This window comes from Pleurotus ostreatus (assembly GCF_014466165.1).
Source record: "Pleurotus ostreatus strain PC9 chromosome Unknown scaffold_2, whole genome shotgun sequence".
NCBI classification, from domain to species: Eukaryota; Fungi; Basidiomycota; class Agaricomycetes; order Agaricales; family Pleurotaceae; genus Pleurotus; species Pleurotus ostreatus.
Window position 1 is genome coordinate 2,621,083 of NW_023503157.1, and position 15,750 is coordinate 2,636,832.

General features: G+C 50.9%; 5 protein-coding genes across 5 annotated transcripts; 2 read left to right on the forward strand and 3 right to left on the reverse strand.

Moving 5' to 3' along the window:
* Positions 1-372: 372 nt before the first annotated feature.
* INO80 (putative DNA helicase ino80) lies at positions 373-5,943 on the reverse strand (the record flags this gene model as incomplete). The annotated part of the gene is made up of 16 exons (XM_036773371.1): positions 373-768; positions 825-1,056; positions 1,111-1,734; positions 1,787-1,928; positions 1,981-2,266; positions 2,320-2,481; positions 2,531-2,739; positions 2,792-2,960; positions 3,011-3,265; positions 3,314-3,495; positions 3,544-3,747; positions 3,800-3,898; positions 3,954-4,293; positions 4,348-5,145; positions 5,200-5,439; positions 5,491-5,943. The coding sequence occupies 16 exons, from the start codon at positions 5,941-5,943 to the stop codon at positions 373-375; spliced, it is 4,791 nt and encodes a 1,596-aa protein (XP_036634844.1).
* A 651-nt stretch (positions 5,944-6,594) lies between these two features.
* FUM1 (fumarase fum1) lies at positions 6,595-8,715 on the reverse strand (the record flags this gene model as incomplete). Its single annotated transcript, XM_036773372.1, has 12 exons — positions 6,595-6,749; positions 6,797-6,919; positions 6,970-7,033; positions 7,085-7,363; positions 7,411-7,500; positions 7,554-7,685; positions 7,736-7,877; positions 7,925-8,028; positions 8,076-8,162; positions 8,216-8,372; positions 8,423-8,505; positions 8,689-8,715. The coding sequence occupies 12 exons, from the start codon at positions 8,713-8,715 to the stop codon at positions 6,595-6,597; spliced, it is 1,443 nt and encodes a 480-aa protein (XP_036634845.1).
* A 594-nt stretch (positions 8,716-9,309) lies between these two features.
* On the forward strand, positions 9,310-10,379 carry PEX11 (Peroxisomal membrane protein PMP27; the record flags this gene model as incomplete). Its single annotated transcript, XM_036773373.1, has 7 exons — positions 9,310-9,396; positions 9,447-9,567; positions 9,627-9,769; positions 9,819-9,866; positions 9,991-10,100; positions 10,155-10,265; positions 10,319-10,379. 7 exons carry the CDS (start codon positions 9,310-9,312, stop codon positions 10,377-10,379), a joined length of 681 nt encoding a protein of 226 aa, XP_036634846.1.
* A 256-nt stretch (positions 10,380-10,635) lies between these two features.
* On the reverse strand, positions 10,636-12,256 carry PC9H_003782 (uncharacterized protein; the record flags this gene model as incomplete). The annotated part of the gene is made up of 7 exons (XM_036773374.1): positions 10,636-10,905; positions 10,963-11,041; positions 11,092-11,184; positions 11,242-11,786; positions 11,842-11,902; positions 11,961-12,076; positions 12,137-12,256. 7 exons carry the CDS (start codon positions 12,254-12,256, stop codon positions 10,636-10,638), a joined length of 1,284 nt encoding a protein of 427 aa, XP_036634847.1.
* A 1,462-nt stretch (positions 12,257-13,718) lies between these two features.
* On the forward strand, positions 13,719-15,311 carry PC9H_003783 (uncharacterized protein; the record flags this gene model as incomplete). The annotated part of the gene is made up of 10 exons (XM_036773375.1): positions 13,719-13,764; positions 13,817-14,010; positions 14,067-14,127; positions 14,180-14,253; positions 14,315-14,563; positions 14,616-14,727; positions 14,783-14,931; positions 14,991-15,056; positions 15,113-15,173; positions 15,232-15,311. 10 exons carry the CDS (start codon positions 13,719-13,721, stop codon positions 15,309-15,311), a joined length of 1,092 nt encoding a protein of 363 aa, XP_036634848.1.
* Positions 15,312-15,750: the final 439 nt, after the last annotated feature.

Below are 15,750 nucleotides of genomic sequence, written 5' to 3' on the forward strand. Positions count from 1 at the left end.
CTATGCACCCAGGCCGGGGTTGTATATCTATACAAGTGATTTGATCACGGTTTGGCGATGACACGATTACGGCCTAAAAGATAATGGAACGGATGTCGGCGCTGAATAACACGATGTCGGAAGCGTGATGAAGCATTGCAACGGTCTGACAGTGGGCATTCGAGCTCGGGACAAGTCCTGACTCAGGCCGAAACCAACATGCTGACTCGGTATAACAGATTGCCAGTGAAGGATATATGATTAATACATTTACACTACTAGGAGAGTATACGGTAGCTACAACGAAAGCATCTAATCATGAACAGGTATAGATATATTATGTACCAGAAACCCAAAGCTATGTCCGCACTAAATAAGATACTTGCCTAACAATCAAGGCACATTTGGTGTGGCTTGCCCCGTCGTCGTCCCCGACCTACGGCCACCACCTGTTTTACGACCACGCGTAGCTGCTCCAGTAGCTCTGCGCTTCTTGACTCGCGTCGTAGCAACTGGCACAGGCGTCGACGCGTCTTCATCAGCAATTTCGGCAGCGTTAGGTTGCGGTGCAGAATGTCCAAAAAAGTCGTCTCCTTCATCGTTCCACAAATCCCTACCAGCTGCGCTGTTGCCCTCGCCTTGTCGAGGTTTATCCGATTGCTGCTCCGATAGCCCGGGTGCGGATTGATCCAGAGAGGCCAGCTGCTCATCATTAAGTAGCAGCTGTACGATTTCCCTCGGTTTGGCGACATCTGTCAGAGTCTTGTTCCCAACCACGATATCTTGCACCTTTGACCACCAGTTCGGTAAGTAAGAACGACGGCGGAAGGCAAGGGAGAACTCACGTCTTTCTTAACCCGCGCTAGTTGTACGATACGTTCATCTATAGTTCCTTTGGTAATCAATCGGTAAACCGTGACCTGGCGGGTTTGACCAAGTCGATGCGCTCGATCCATGGCTTGAGCATCATTGGAGGGATTCCAATCATGGTCATAGAATATCACAGTGTCTGCAGCCGTAAGGTTGATGCCCAAACCACCGGCCCTCGTACTCAACAAGAAAACGAAGATGTCAGGCCTGCGAAGAAAGATTATGAGTTTTCGTAAAAGGAATGTTCACTGCAACACTAACTTCGTCTGCCAATCAATCACCATATCTCGTCGGTCCTCCAGCTTCGAAGAGCCGTCCAACCGTAGATATTTGTACTGACGGTAGATCAGATATTCCTCCATGAGATCCATCATCCGGGTCATTTGGAAGTACACGAGCACTCGATGGTCACCGGCCTTTAATTCTTGTAGGAGGGAATCAAGACGAGCTAACTTGGCCGAATCATAGATAAGCCGCTTCGCCTCTGGCACTTGCATGTAGGTTGGGGGCAATTGATCCCTTGGCGATGAGCCGAATAAACCTTTGACGGGAAGGCCAGGGAGGCGCTCGGTGTACATGTCACAAGCGGTCTGCACTTCCTGTAATTGTGGGGGGAGGCCGTAGAGGGATAGAGATTCCAATGGTGCTTCCACTAGTCGGGTTTGTGATTCCACGAAACTTCGATCCGAGCAATGTATTGTTATTGGGGGGGCCACGACCGGGGGTACGAACCACTTGAGCCCAGGGCGAGATAGACATGACTGGCTCCACGCGGATGATGTGATGCTTTGCAATGAGGGAAGAATGTCAGAAGAATCCAAGAATGTGAGTTTAGGGATGGCGAAAGACGTTCTAGGAGTAATCGAAGCAGCAAAATCGGAGTCGCTGAAATAATATTAGAAGCATGTTCTGCAGCTGATCACATCTTTCCACCTACAAGAGGTAAGGGCCGTTTTCACAAATTCGGGCTTCATCCTGGGTGGCTAAGAGCCGGCGGATGATCAAGGGAGCGAGATGCAGGGCGTGCGCTTCTTGCACAGAAATGTCGGCAAAGCGAAGGAAAGAGAACGAGCCATGAACTTGGGGATCTCATGAGACAACGGTCAATGATTAATCGACCAAGAGACATACCATCGTCGTAGATGGATTTATGCAACCAATCCGTCGACCATATGTTCATGAGTTTGGACAGGATACTTGATTGTGAAGGAGACTTGGAGAGCTCGTAAGGTCGATCGAGAAGCCCGCCCTCTTGATACAATAGCTGGGGAATGGTATAATTCACAGGGCTGCGCGATGAGTACGGCAACGCGACAAAATCTCCCTCGCGTGACAAGGGACCAGGCCGTCCAAAATGGCAGAATGAAAATGGAGCAACGACGTCGGCCCGTTCGAAGAGCTCCGGATGGTTGCACACCTGACATAAAAGCATGTCAGACACTGATAATATTGACCTGGTGGAATAATCACCTTTCGGAACTGCATGACGAGGTTCATTAGCGACCGAGCGGAGTCAGCGTCGCCAATGTTCGCAGCTTTCTCTAAGAGATCAGTGACAGAGACGTTTGCAAGAAGGGCCTTGTACAGCGCCCGCTGCCTTGCACTCAGATCGACGTAGATATCCTTTTCGATCTGTATTCATGGTTAACTAGTTGTTTCTGTCGAGAACGGAAATCCTTACCTTCTCACTTAATTCGTTCTGTACATGACGCTTAACTCGTCTCAACATGAAGGGCTTCAAGATCATATGCAGTCGTCGCAGCTGATGTTCATTAAGCTTGCTCCCTTTGTTTTCGGCAACATTCTCAATATCCTTGGAGAACCATTCGTTGAACTCGTCATGCGAATCAAACAAACTTGGCATGATAAAGTGGAGTAGTGCCCAAAGTTCTAATAACAATCATGACTAACGTTTATATCGGACTGACGAGTGCAATCGTACCTTGCATGGAATTTTGAATTGGTGTGCCGGTGAGAAGAAGCCGGTTGCGGCAATGGAACCCAAGCAAAGTCTTCCATCGCACACTCTGCGAGTTCTTGATATTCTGCGCTTCGTCTAGGATCATGTATTGCCACTTGACCCGCTGGAAGTACTGCTGATCTTGAGTGACCTGTTGGAATGTCAGCCGACTGTACGGTTGTCAACAGCGAACCGACGAACAAGTTGGTAGCTGGTGATCAGAACATGGAACGGCGCATCTTGGTTATAACTGATTTCCTTCTTACTCCAGAATTTCCGCAGTGTAGCACGGTCCTTGACATTACCCCAATATGGTAATGCTTTGAGCCGGGGAACGAATCGAGTGAGCTCCTGCTGCCAATTGTGCAACGTCGAAGCAGGTGCAACGACTAAGAATGGACCCCATATGTCGTGGGTTTCTGCGAGATATGCAAGTAGAGATATTGATTGGACGGTCTACAGGCATTGTCAGTGTTCATGTTCGCTCGTGAAGTGCGGACGAACCTTTCCAAGACCCATCTCGTCAGCAAGGATGCCATTAATACCCTGCTCGTAGAGCGTAGCAAGCCAGTTCAAGCCCTTCAGCTGATATTCCTTGAGCTGAGCCATCAGCATTCCGGGCTGACCAATGGTCAGAGGTCCGCTCAGAGACGAGGGATTCTGGAAGTTAAGTTCGTTTGAATCAACTAAGAAGGCGGTTAGTTAGATAATGCCGATGGAAAAAGACCACTCACGGTCCATCAGCGGTCCCTTAGGTGATCCTGGGGATTCTTCCGTTTCTTCACGAACGTTGGCCTGACCCTTGGCCAGCTTGAGTGCTTCGTTCGTCTTACGATCCAATGCAGCCTGTACGTCGAACTGTGCTGCACGCTCCTTGGCCAGCGCAATAGCTTCTTCGGCGTTGTGTTTGGCATGGCGGTAGAGGTTGGTTTGGTCCTCTGAACCATGATAAGCACACAATGCAGTTCCGAGGTCTAAATATATGCATACCATCGTCGAAATCAATCTCGCCCAAGGTGGTGGGGTCAAGCTCTAGATTCGCGCCCTTCGGGGCTGCAGGAGCCTCGCTTTCACCTTCAGCCTCAGCCGCTGAACACACAAACTCATGAGAATATGGATGACAGACAAAAACACGAGAACGTACTCTTCAGTTTGTTGCCAACGAAATGGCTGTACAACTCCGTTTGACTGATCAAGAATTCGAGCTTCCTTGCCTGCCTCGCGGCTTCTCTCTTCTCCTCCTCGACCTTGGCTCTGTCAATAGCTTCCTTCTGCTCCCGTTTTCGTACATCACGCTCTTCACGTTCGTTCTTCTTCCAGAATACCTGCATCTCTCGCATCAATCGCCTGGCCTTTGCCTGCATGTCCTTGGTAGACTTAGGAGCCTTTTGGACGGGTTTTCGCGCCTGCACGGACGCAAGACGAGCAAGGCGCTCAGCTTGATTCTTCCTAGCTGTGTAACCCGTAGCGTGGTACTTATATACCTATTGACGAAGTGTTAGAGAGATGTAAATGAATGTGTGGGCGATGAAAGGTACTTTTGCGACGTCCCGACGAGCAATATTAGTCCACACTTTGCGCTGAGCCTCTTCTAATGTTTTGACACGCTTCATCATCTGGCTTTCGTCGACCTTCTTGGCTTTTTTGAGGACAGGAATATCCTCGTCGAGGTCGTAAATGATTGCATATGGCTGGCCAGCGGAAGGAGAAGATGGACGCGACAGTACCGGGGTGACTTCTCCAGAAGCAGACACCGAATCCGCGATGCCAAGATGATCCAGTGTGTCTGGGGCGAGTTTCCTACGTGGTTTACCCTTGCGACTTTTGGGCGTCGCCACTACATTATCTTGGCTGAGCTCGCGAGATGATTGTGCATTCGCTTTGTCCTTGTCTCCAAGCCGAGCCAGTCCCCGTGCAGCCGACGCAGACTCCAGCATAGGTTCATTATCTTCCATTGGTACAGGAGCGGATCTGTTAAGCTTGCGTTTCTTGGCCGGTACCGGGCCATCCAGCAATCCATTCAGCAGATCACTTTCATTTGGTAGATCGAAGCGTTGATCTTGACGCTTGTCTTTGCTTTTCCTCTTCTTTGCAGGGATAGCTGGGTCTGAGACGGGGTCATCGACGAAACGGGCGATTCCGTCCTGGCGTGAATATGAAATGCCATTGTCGGCAAACGGAAGGTCGTCGGCATACCCATCTATAGGTGAAGTCCCGTGCAAACCAATGTCGCGGGCGCGGGAAGGAGCAGGGGGAGTAGGAGGAGGAAGGGGGAGCCGTTCTAATCTCGCCTTGTAATACTCGGAAAGCTGGAGTGTCGTCTGCGCGTTACGGGCCTAGGCAGAAAGTATATGAAGGCTTGAAGAGACTGCAGGAAAGTGTACACGTACTGCCTGAGTCGCCTCGAACTGCTTCTCCACAGCGCTTTGGCGCCGTTGAGTTGCAAAGATGTACTCACCCAGATCATGGAGCCACACGTCTTCGCAGTCTTCTAAGTCAGAAGATGCGAGTCGCCGCTCCTCCTCTGTGATGATATGAGGGTTGTCGCGCAGGTTATGTACGGAGAGGTCGGAAATAGGGGACGGAGGACGCGGCGGTTGTTTTCCTCTCGCAGAGCTCCTTCGAGTAGTCTACACAATCCTGAGTCAAAACGTACAGCAGTTGCAACCAGTAGTACTGACTCGCTTTTGAGACGAAGGTTTGTAGTCTCCGTCGTTAATGTCACCGCGTCTGCGCTTCTTGGGCTGCACGTCATCGTCGGAATCTTGCTGGTAAGGAGGTGGGGGCAAATCACCACCACGTTCGCGAGATTCACGTTCCGGGTACCGACTGCCGTGCACATATCTTGGTGATGTTGGGTTGCCGTGAGGATAATCGCTGGAATACTGATCCCAACCAGGAGAAGGCTGATACGACTTTGGCGAGTAGTGGCTCCGGGAAGGCTGCGGAAAGTCGTCGCGGCGGTCGAAGTGGCTCGAGCGTTGCGTACGAGGAGATAAGTAATTCGAGGGCGACGTTGGCGATACCATGGAATGATCCACGGGCAGCGAACTCGATGAAGGGCCTATCTGCAACGGACGAATGAGACGGGGCGAGCCTGCGGGCTCGTCGTTGAGGATGCGGCTGAGGGACATTGTGGAGTTGCTGATTAGGGAGACGCCGGGTTTTTCGAACAAAGGGTTCGCAGCAAGGATATATGAGGGTAGCCGTCGAGATCGGGGGCCACGACGAGGACGGGTGGCGGACGACGGCGACGACGGCGGGGGATGGTGGTGGAATGAGGGAAAGGAGGGAAGCGGTTGAGAGTCAGCTGGCGTAGGGTGGGATTTCGTCGAGTCTGATCCTTTTTACGCATTTACATCGGTCTCGTTTCGTTTCGACGCTGTCCGGAAAAGGAAATGTCCCTTTCGCTGTTCTTCTCTCATCCACAGTTCCCCAGAGCGCAGTATGTGATATCGGGAATGTGGTCAGTTCAGAGAGCTCATGTGCCCAATCCCACTTTTCGCTATGACTTTGCTATCGTCGTGTCCTTTTTGTCCTTTTTCACCAGCTGCTGACCAAGGTGACAAGCCAGCGAGTTTCATAACTCTGTTTGCCTCGGCACTAGGCGGTGCCACATCCCCTCTTCGGGGTCCCAACTCAAAAACATTCAGTCAATCCAAATTACGAAAATTCGATTCCACCCATCGAGAGGCCGCTGGAGGGAATCGGCTCCATGAAATACAACAACTAAATACCAGGAGATCTATAGCTTATCCTCCCCCCAGAAGACTATATATAGCGAATCACGGTTGTGATGTGTTGTCAGATTCCGGATACAGCATCAGTTCAGGTCGAACTTTGTCGTCAAACTCCTCTGGGGTCAGGAAGCCAAGGGCGACCGTGGCGTCCTTTAATGTAGTTCCCTCCTTGTGAGCTTTCTTCGCGCATTTGGCAACGTCTAGGCACGGCTTAGAAGGAGTGTTGACTGCACGTGGGACAACTCACTGTCGTAGCCGAGATGGCTATTTAAAATCGTTGCCAACATGAGGGATTCGTTCAACAGTGCGTTGATGCGTTTCTCATTGGCTTGAATTCCGACAACACAATTCTTCGTGAATGAACGGCAACCTGTGGCGGACGATGAATAAGCCATTAGTCAATTTTACACCAAATCGCACCATCAGAAAGCAGTCGTATGCTTTGGAGTACGTTTTTGATGATAACGGGTTTAAACACGTTCAGCTTTGTGGGCGTTCAACTAAATGAAATGGAACATATCAAGGGGGGACGCACCTCAAATTGACCGCTGGCACCGGCGACGCTGACAGTAGTTTGGTTACCCATGACTTGGGCAGCAACCATAGTTATGGCTTCGCATTGAGTGGGATTGACCTTGCCGGGCATGATGCTGCTTCCAGGCTCGTTCTCTGGCAGACTGAGCTCACCAAAGCCACAGCGGGGCCCTGATGCTAGGAAACGGATGTCGTTGGCGATTTTCATTAAAGAACAGGCGATCACATTGAGGGCGCCATGTGCCTCGACCATGGCATCATGCGTAGCAAGGGCCTCGAACTGCAGACATATTAGTCGACTAGAAATCTGCCTATTCTGTTACTGACCTTGTTGGGCGCGGTCTGGAAGGGAATGCCAGTAAGCTTCGAAATCTCAACAGCAATCTTAACATCAAAGCCTTTTTTCGTGTTGAGACCCTGTGACGTCACGTTAGTCGAACAATTGCAGTCCCTGTAATTGGTGGACTCGCCGTTCCGACAGCAGTACCGCCTTGAGCGAGGCAGCTGAGGCGCGGTAGGACCCCTTGCACGCGCTCGATACCGTTAGTGATCTGCTGCACGTAACCACTGAATTCCTGTCCTAAAGTCAACGGTGTGGCGTCCTAATCCCGCCGAATAAGTGTTCTGCGACGTGCTTGCTAGAGTTGCTCACTTGTAGATGTGTTCTACCGATTTTTATGATTCTGTCAAAGGATTTGGCCTTCACGTCGAGGGCGTCTCGCAACTCGGTGAGAGCAGGGATTAATGAACGATGTATTTCGGTAACTGCGGCGATGTGCATTGCTGTAGGGAATCTGGAATCAAGTCAGCATCGGTGGATCTTCGGCAGAAGGGAACATACGAGTCATTGCTACTCTGGCTTCTGTTGACATGGTCGTTGGGATGCACTGGCGTCTTCGAGCCTAGTTGTCCTCCTAGGAGCTCGATAGCACGATTGGAGATAACCTACGGAAGTGAATCACGGTCCTAAGGACACGGCGGAAATGAATTACCTCATTTACGTTCATGTTACTTTGCGTCCCGCTGCCAGTTTGGAAGACGACGAGGGGGAAGTGATCTATGAGCTTGCCGGAGATAACCTAGATAGCGGAGGCCTCAGGGGGGATTGAGAGCATATTGCAGAGGAACGTACATCATCTGCGGCCTGCTGTATAGCTTCCCCAAGCTTTGGATCCATGCCATAGCTAATGTTAACGACGGACGCCGCCTTCTTGAGGATGCCGAAGGCTTGGATGAGGGGTAGCGGAAGACGTTCTGCTGGTCCTCCAATGTCGAAATTTTGCAGAGAGCTGAGGGATCTATGTGAGCCCTCCGCCATAAATCGAAGAATCAAGCTCACCGTTGCGTCTGAGCACCCCAGTATCTATCCGCGGGTACGTGCAATTCTCCGAAGGTATCCTTCTCAACACGGAATTGCTGCGACTACAAGAAAAGGTCAGCTCATAAGCCATCTCAAATCATCATCAGCAGTGCGCACCATGAAAGGTTTAGATGTAGTGAATAGTCTAAATGATTGTTTTGGGATTCTAAGATAATGGCATCGAGACTGCGTCACGTGTATTAGTGGCAGTAAGTACCAGCTGATTCCGCGAACGGCCCACTCACTCTGCCTGGAATTCTAAGGGCCAGCATATTGAAGTAAGGGAATTAGTAGGGAAATGCGGAGATGATGAGGAGGACGTGGTGAAATCACTTTTCAATGAAGCGAGTCCCTCAACGACTGTGACTGGTCGGTGTTTGCCGTCCGGTTTCCTCCGCAATTTGCCCCGCTTCAAGTTCGATCGCGACCAAGTTGACCAGCGGTGGCCCCGTCCCCCGAGCACGAAAAAGTTGCGCCGACGCGCGCAAGGCCGGGTTTCTTTGCGAGGGGCCCCCCCTTGGCGCCTGACGAGAACCCAGAACCCGCCCCGGATGGTCTCCGCTTCTCTTCCGTGCGGAACGAACAGAAAACCATCAGGCCAGGTCCCAAAGCACCAGCAAGAAGGGGGTAATTGGATACAAGCAACCATCATATTCCGTTCACCATCCGGTAGGCGATCCCAAAAATCATCAGCCTTGGCCTCTCCCACAGGCTGCAGACCCGCCATTCTGAACGGTCTCAACTTTGCCGATTGTGGCGATTGAGGGGAATATCACGTGTGAATCACTGGGCAGGCTATAACAATATCCACTCGGTCGCCTCAGCTTTTCACTTTCTGCATCCTCATCCCTCGAGAACGTACCGTAATGGCCGCAATCGCATCGCAAGTCGTGCTACACCCCGTTGTCTCCCAGAGCTTGAAGATGGGGCACACAACGGTTGGCCGGGACAAGGTATGCAATCAATCTAAGATGCGCTCGCGCACGACCTTACTATGCCGTAGACGTACCGTGCCATCCAATACTTCGCGAGATTCTACGCCTGGTACTTATTATCCCGGGGGAACAAAGATGAAGCCGCCCGATGGTCTTCACTCAAATCCCACCTCGGCACAGCCAGGAAATGTAGGCGTTGTTCCGCTCTCCGAAACTACGTGCGGGATGCTCAGGCCTTCCGTTGTCAGTGATGCGTCTCGGAAAACCGATGGAACACCTCCAGTCCGCTGCAAAGGCCGCGCTGGCACCGGGCACGCCGGTAGAGCAGATCACCACTATCGGTCGCCAACTTGGCTATTTTGGTTACCTTACATTTGATAGTTTCGTTTGGGTGAGTCTCCCCGACGCCTGTATCGTCCGAGTTTTGACATCGCATCCAGGCGCACTCCATCAAATTTTTGAAACTCAAGCCCGAGACAGCAGCGAAAGTGGGCAAGTTGGCCAACCGTTTCTGGGCTATTGGCATCCTGTTCAGTCTTGCCCATGCCGCATTGAAGGCGAGACTCTCATTGCTTACTTTGCGTGGCATGTGTCTAACGATATCACTTGCAGAACGCCCGCCTCGTTGGGCAGATCAAAGCATTGAAGTCCACGAAACCATGGGGGGAGAAAGATCTTGGGGAGGAAGCTGAGCGAGAAGCCAAACTTAGCGCTCTTTATAAGTGAGTGCACTACCTTCGCCGTGTGTCAACCTAAATCAATAATATTTCCCATAGCTCTCGGGATGCCCTGCGTCATCAACTCTATATCGATATGCTTGACATCTGGCTCCCCGTTTCTAACTTGAAATATGTAAATCTGAACGATGGCGTTCTTGGTATTCTTGGGTACATTGTCTGCTTTCTACTGCAATGTTTCTTTCTGATCAATCCGCCACTAGTGTTATCTCGTCGGTCCTCGGATGGCAGAAGCAATGGGCTTCGGTTAATGGAAGGAAGTAGCTTAAGCGTAGCGTACTTCAATATTCTGTACGATACTACATACTCTTATTTATGCAGTAGCACTTCGGTCTTGGACTCAGCACACGTTCGCTGTAGACGCATCCGAAACCGTGGTATATTATTACGACTGACCCAAAAAAGCGAGTTACACACTCGACCAAGTAAAAACAATAATGGCTACATGTCGTCAAGACAAATATCCCAAATGGCTAGCTCGTAAATGACATCAAGTCCAAGTATGAAGGAGTGTCGGTGATCACAGAAGAAGCGAGAAGACAGCGGCGAGCGCGAGAGTCATCGCACCAGCACTACCGATGTTGACAGACATGGCACCGTTGTTGGCACCATCAGTTGTTGTTGCACCTGAAGCGCCTGTGCCCGAGGGTGCATTGGCAGCAGCGGCGGTACCGTTCAGGGCGGTCGCAACGTTCTTGAAGGAGTCGAAGCTGCGTGGGCCACCTTCATCAGAGTTGATGGCGAAGACCATACCGGCGCCACAATGGCTGGCGGGGGTCTTTTGACGGCACTGGAAATGGCGAGATTTGTTTCAACGTGTAATATCGAGACGTAGGGAGTAACTCACGTATGCCCAGATGGGTTCGGTACCGTTGACGGTGATGCTCCAAGTGGGAAACTCGGTGGCATCATCAGCGACGGCCATGCTGCGAGCACATAAGTATGTTGCATAAACAGAAACAACGGAAATACTTACAAGCCAGAGTCGAAGCCCTCGACGCCGTCCTTTACGAGTTTACGGCAGGGATCGTCGAAGGAAGATTGGGTGACGGTGTGGTTCTTCTGGTGGCTAAGGAGGAATGAGCTATCCAATACAATAATGACATGCGTACTCAGCACAACTTACAATTCGAAGACGATGGTATCACGGGGCTGAGCGGCGATGTGAGGGGGATCGAAGAGAAGCTTTCCTGGTCCACCGACGATGACCTTGTGAACGTTACCGGCCGCAGAAGCAGGGGTAGGAGCAGGGGAACCGGGGTACGAGCTGTAGGTTGTGGTCCAAACTTCGCTGTCAAGAGTAACGGTATCGGTGACAACCTGGACGATCGGGGCAGGCGGGAGAGTGACATCGCCATACGCAGCGGTCCAGGTGGTGGTAGATGCGTCACCGTAACCAGCCCACTTGCCGTAGGATCCAGCGCTAGCGCTGCTACCAGAGGCTGAACCATATCCGCCGTATCCACCATATGGATCGGCAGCGGCGGAAGGTGATGGGGTAGCAGCTTCAGCGGCGAGGCTAGCGCCAACGGCGAGAGCAGACTTCTTGAAATTGGTGAAGGAGTTTGGGGCACCGTCTAAACCACAGTTGATAGCGAAGACCATGCCAGCGCCACAATGGCTGGCGGCGGTCTTTGCGGCTTGACGACAGTAAACCCAAGTTGGATCGGTCTTTGTGGGAGAGAACGTAAGCTACCATGCGGTGCCATGCGATGGGATCACTCACATTGTTCACGGTTAATGTCCATGTTGGGAAGTTATCAGTGGTGTTAGCGGGGACTGGTATGCTGTGATTGATGGAGATGTCAATTTGCGTAAGATTTGGTGGGAACAACGGAGACTCACAAGCCCGAGTCAAAGCCACCCTCCTTGCGACCACACGGGTCAGCGAACGAGGACTGGGTGACGGTGTGGTTCTTGGGATGGAAGTGGAACACAACTTGATCTCCGGGTTGGGCAGCCTGTTCAGAATAATTAGAATTTAACCAAGCAAATGAGATCTTGACAGGCTGGAAACTCACAATTGCCTCAGGCGAGAACTCGAGCTTACCACCATCACCACCGACTTGGATGTCATATACTGCAGCAGCAGCAAAGGGGAGCAGAGCCACCAAGGAAACAGAAGTAAATTTGGCAAACATTGAAGTAATCGCTAGCGATTGGCAAGAAAGAGTGTGATAGAGTTTCAAGTTGTGCAGGGCGAAGAATGAGGCCTGTTCAGTGAAAAAGAGCGAAAGAACAGAAGAACCAGTCGTAAAAGAGAAAACACCAGGCAATGGACGCGAAGGGGAGAGGAAAGAGTGAGAAGTCGTACAAAGGCCGGTGAGGCATTTTTGTACCACTCAGGGAACCTTGACAACCAATGGGTTCCGTTATCTTGGGAAAGCCATCATTCTTCCTATTGGTCGAAATCAATCCGTCCTGTCAAGAGAAAAAACAATGACCATAAGCAAACGGCAGCAATAACGCCATTCAAGAGCCATTTGCGCTTGCCAATGATGTGGGCGACAATGGATGGAGACAAGGTGGTGACACACTCTTTCGAATTGGCAGTCTTGTATTTTTTGAACCAAGTATTAATAGTCTTCAAAACAATAAACTTGAGCTTCTGCGTTCCCATCAGACATGATGCACGAGCATGAAGCCTTGAGGACTCAGAACTCGGTACTCAGCAAGCCAGCCGAGGCTGATGCCGCTAACATCTCATCACGCCGCGGTCCAGCTGCCAATAGCGCGTCAGTTGAGATGTCCAGGAATCGAGTCGGCCACATACCGGAAGCTGCACGATGGACGCATGCATGCAAATGGACAGGGTACCCCTTCGCTTCTGCTCTGATATACAGATCTCCTTAAAAGCGACCCGGAAGCTTGTAGGAGATAGGGCAGCTCAAGGCCGGGCCAGAAACATGGAGTTCAAACACCTGGCACTGTCGCAGCTTGCATTGGAAAATTGGGTGAAACCCATCATCCGCGTGCGCACACCGGAGGGACCGTAGGGACGAGACTCACACTTCTGTTTTGCGTCGCAGAGTCGGCCGCTTCGAGTTTCAATCCAGGCTGACCGTGGGAAACTATATATCCCAGAACGCGACTATAGCGCCTGTGCTCCTCGCTACTCCTTCAGGGCTCCCGCAGCCCAGTGAAACAGCGATGGCGAATGCAATTCCAAAGATCCTGAAGTAAGCCAGCATAGTCTTATAACAATTGTCGCAAACTCTCATAATTATTGACACAGTACACATTTCCATCACCGCGTCAATTCATTCAGGTGATACGCCCTGACATCTGAACGTTTGGACAGCGGCACAAGCGTCGTGATTCATAATGGATCCAAAGTGTACCAAGCAACCACCTATATGTCCCATCACTAACTGGGGAATCACGTTTGGCCCTCCTGAAACGAATTGGCTTCGACGGAAGGAGTTCAGCGTGTTTGGTTGCCATAGATGAAGGCCTCTGTGCACCGGTTGGAACGTATATAAACCAGGAGCGCAAAGTCACCTTATACTAAATCCCAGGTTTGGACTTCACCCCCACTCTCCCTCGACCTCCCTCTTCCTTCAATTTCACGGTAACCCTCACCAGCTGGACTCTGGTGTAATCATGTCTTCTCGCAAAGCCTCCAAGCCTCTCCCCAAGTTCGAAATCGGTATGTTCAATCACAGAGTCGCCTACAACAACGACATTAACGCGTCTGCTAGGCAACGATTATCAGATCCTCCATGCCATTGGGGAAGGCGCGTACGGAACCGTTGCGGCTGCTCTGCACAAACCAACAGGGCGTCAAGTGGCCATCAAGAAGATCCTTCCTTTTGACCATACACTCTTCTGTCTGCGCACTCTACGCGAGCTCAAGCTTCTCAAGTTCTTTTCCGAGACTTGTGTAAACGAGAACGTAAGACTATCTTGAAGCCGCGCCGTTGTCTCCTCTTTGACCGCGGTCCTGTGCAGATCATCTCCATCCTGGATATCATCAAGCCCCCAACACTTGACTCCTTCAAGGAGATTTACTGTAGGTGTTCCTGATTGTTCCAATCGACATCCCACCTAAAGTATCCCCTTAGTTATCCAGGAATTGATGCAGACAGATCTTCATCGTGTAATTCGGACGCAACACCTCACTGACGATCATTGCCAGGTAAGTAGTTTCCCCAACTTAACGGTCGATCAACCGCTCATCACTCCTTCTCCATTTGCAGTACTTCGTGTACCAGACCCTCCGGGCTCTGAAATCAATACACAGCGCTGGCATCGTCCACCGCGACCTCAAGCCTGCGAACTTACTGCTTAACGCGAACTGTGATCTCAAGGTTTGCGACTTTGGCTTGGCGAGGAGCGTGAAGACGAGTGTTGCCGGAGGCAAAGAGGTTGGAATAATGACTGAATACGTCGCAACGAGGTGGTATCGCGCCCCCGAAATCATGTTGTCGTTCAAGATGTACACCAAGGTACGAGAGCTTGTTGCTCCCGGATATCACATTGCTAATCACATTCGTGCAGGCGATCGACATCTGGGCAGTTGGATGTGTCTTGGCTGAGCTTCTCACCGGGCGACCACTTTTCCCTGGTCGCGACTACAGCCATCAACTTGATCTGATCCTTGATGTCATCGGTGCGTTAGGAGCTGGGTTGGTAGGGGGCCGCGCACTAATCGCTATTCGACATAGGTACACCAAGTTTGGACGAGTTCTACGCCATTACTTCGAGACGGTCGCGCGACTACATCCGTGCACTCCCCATCAGGAAGCGAAGACCGTTTGCCACCCTCTTCCCCCATGCATCCAAGGAAGCAATTGACTTCCTTTCCAAAACATTGGTGGGTTGACATGCACAGGTGTATCGTGCTGGTGTCTCACCATACTGCATTTTATACAGACATTTGATCCCAAGAAGCGCATGACTGTCGACGAGGCCCTCGAGCATCCATATCTCTCTGCATACGTGAGTCCCTTCCCGTACCTGCACGGCTGCTGTTCCTGACCGTCGCAATCACACAGCACGATCCAGAGGATGAGCCAACCGTCACTCCGCTGAGCCCATCATATTTCGACTTTGACAGTGCGTCACTTGTCTCCAGGCAATGCACAACAAACCCTGACATCTCTTTTGTCTCTAGTGCACAAGGAGGACTTGACTAAAGATCAGTTGAAGGAACTTCTGTACGAAGAAGTCATGTCGTTCCAGCCTTCAATTTGAAGTCCAGGACACCTCAAGACGATTTATGATATATGATATATATGATGCCTCACGCCTGTTATGTAGCCCGTCGGACATGTTTTTGTATTTGTACTTGCATGGAAGTTAAACTCACCAATATCACTTATTTATTGTCGTTCTATCATTCTCTGATCGACTGATATAGCATTGAGAATTCGCCACCGCCAGCGACAGCTATAATTCCACAGCTATGGGCTCCGTGGGGAAACGTGGCAGTGGACGTACATGGATGTTTGAACACCTGGCAACTACAGCAAAAAAGATGCGACATCGACGTCGCAAGAGACAAGCAGTCAGACGGATATATGGCGTCAAAGATCAGAATACAACCAAAAGTCAGTACTAAGCGGACAACATCGACAACTAATAAATAGTTACAACGGTAGACATGCCCACGAAAGCGATATTTGATGTGGGC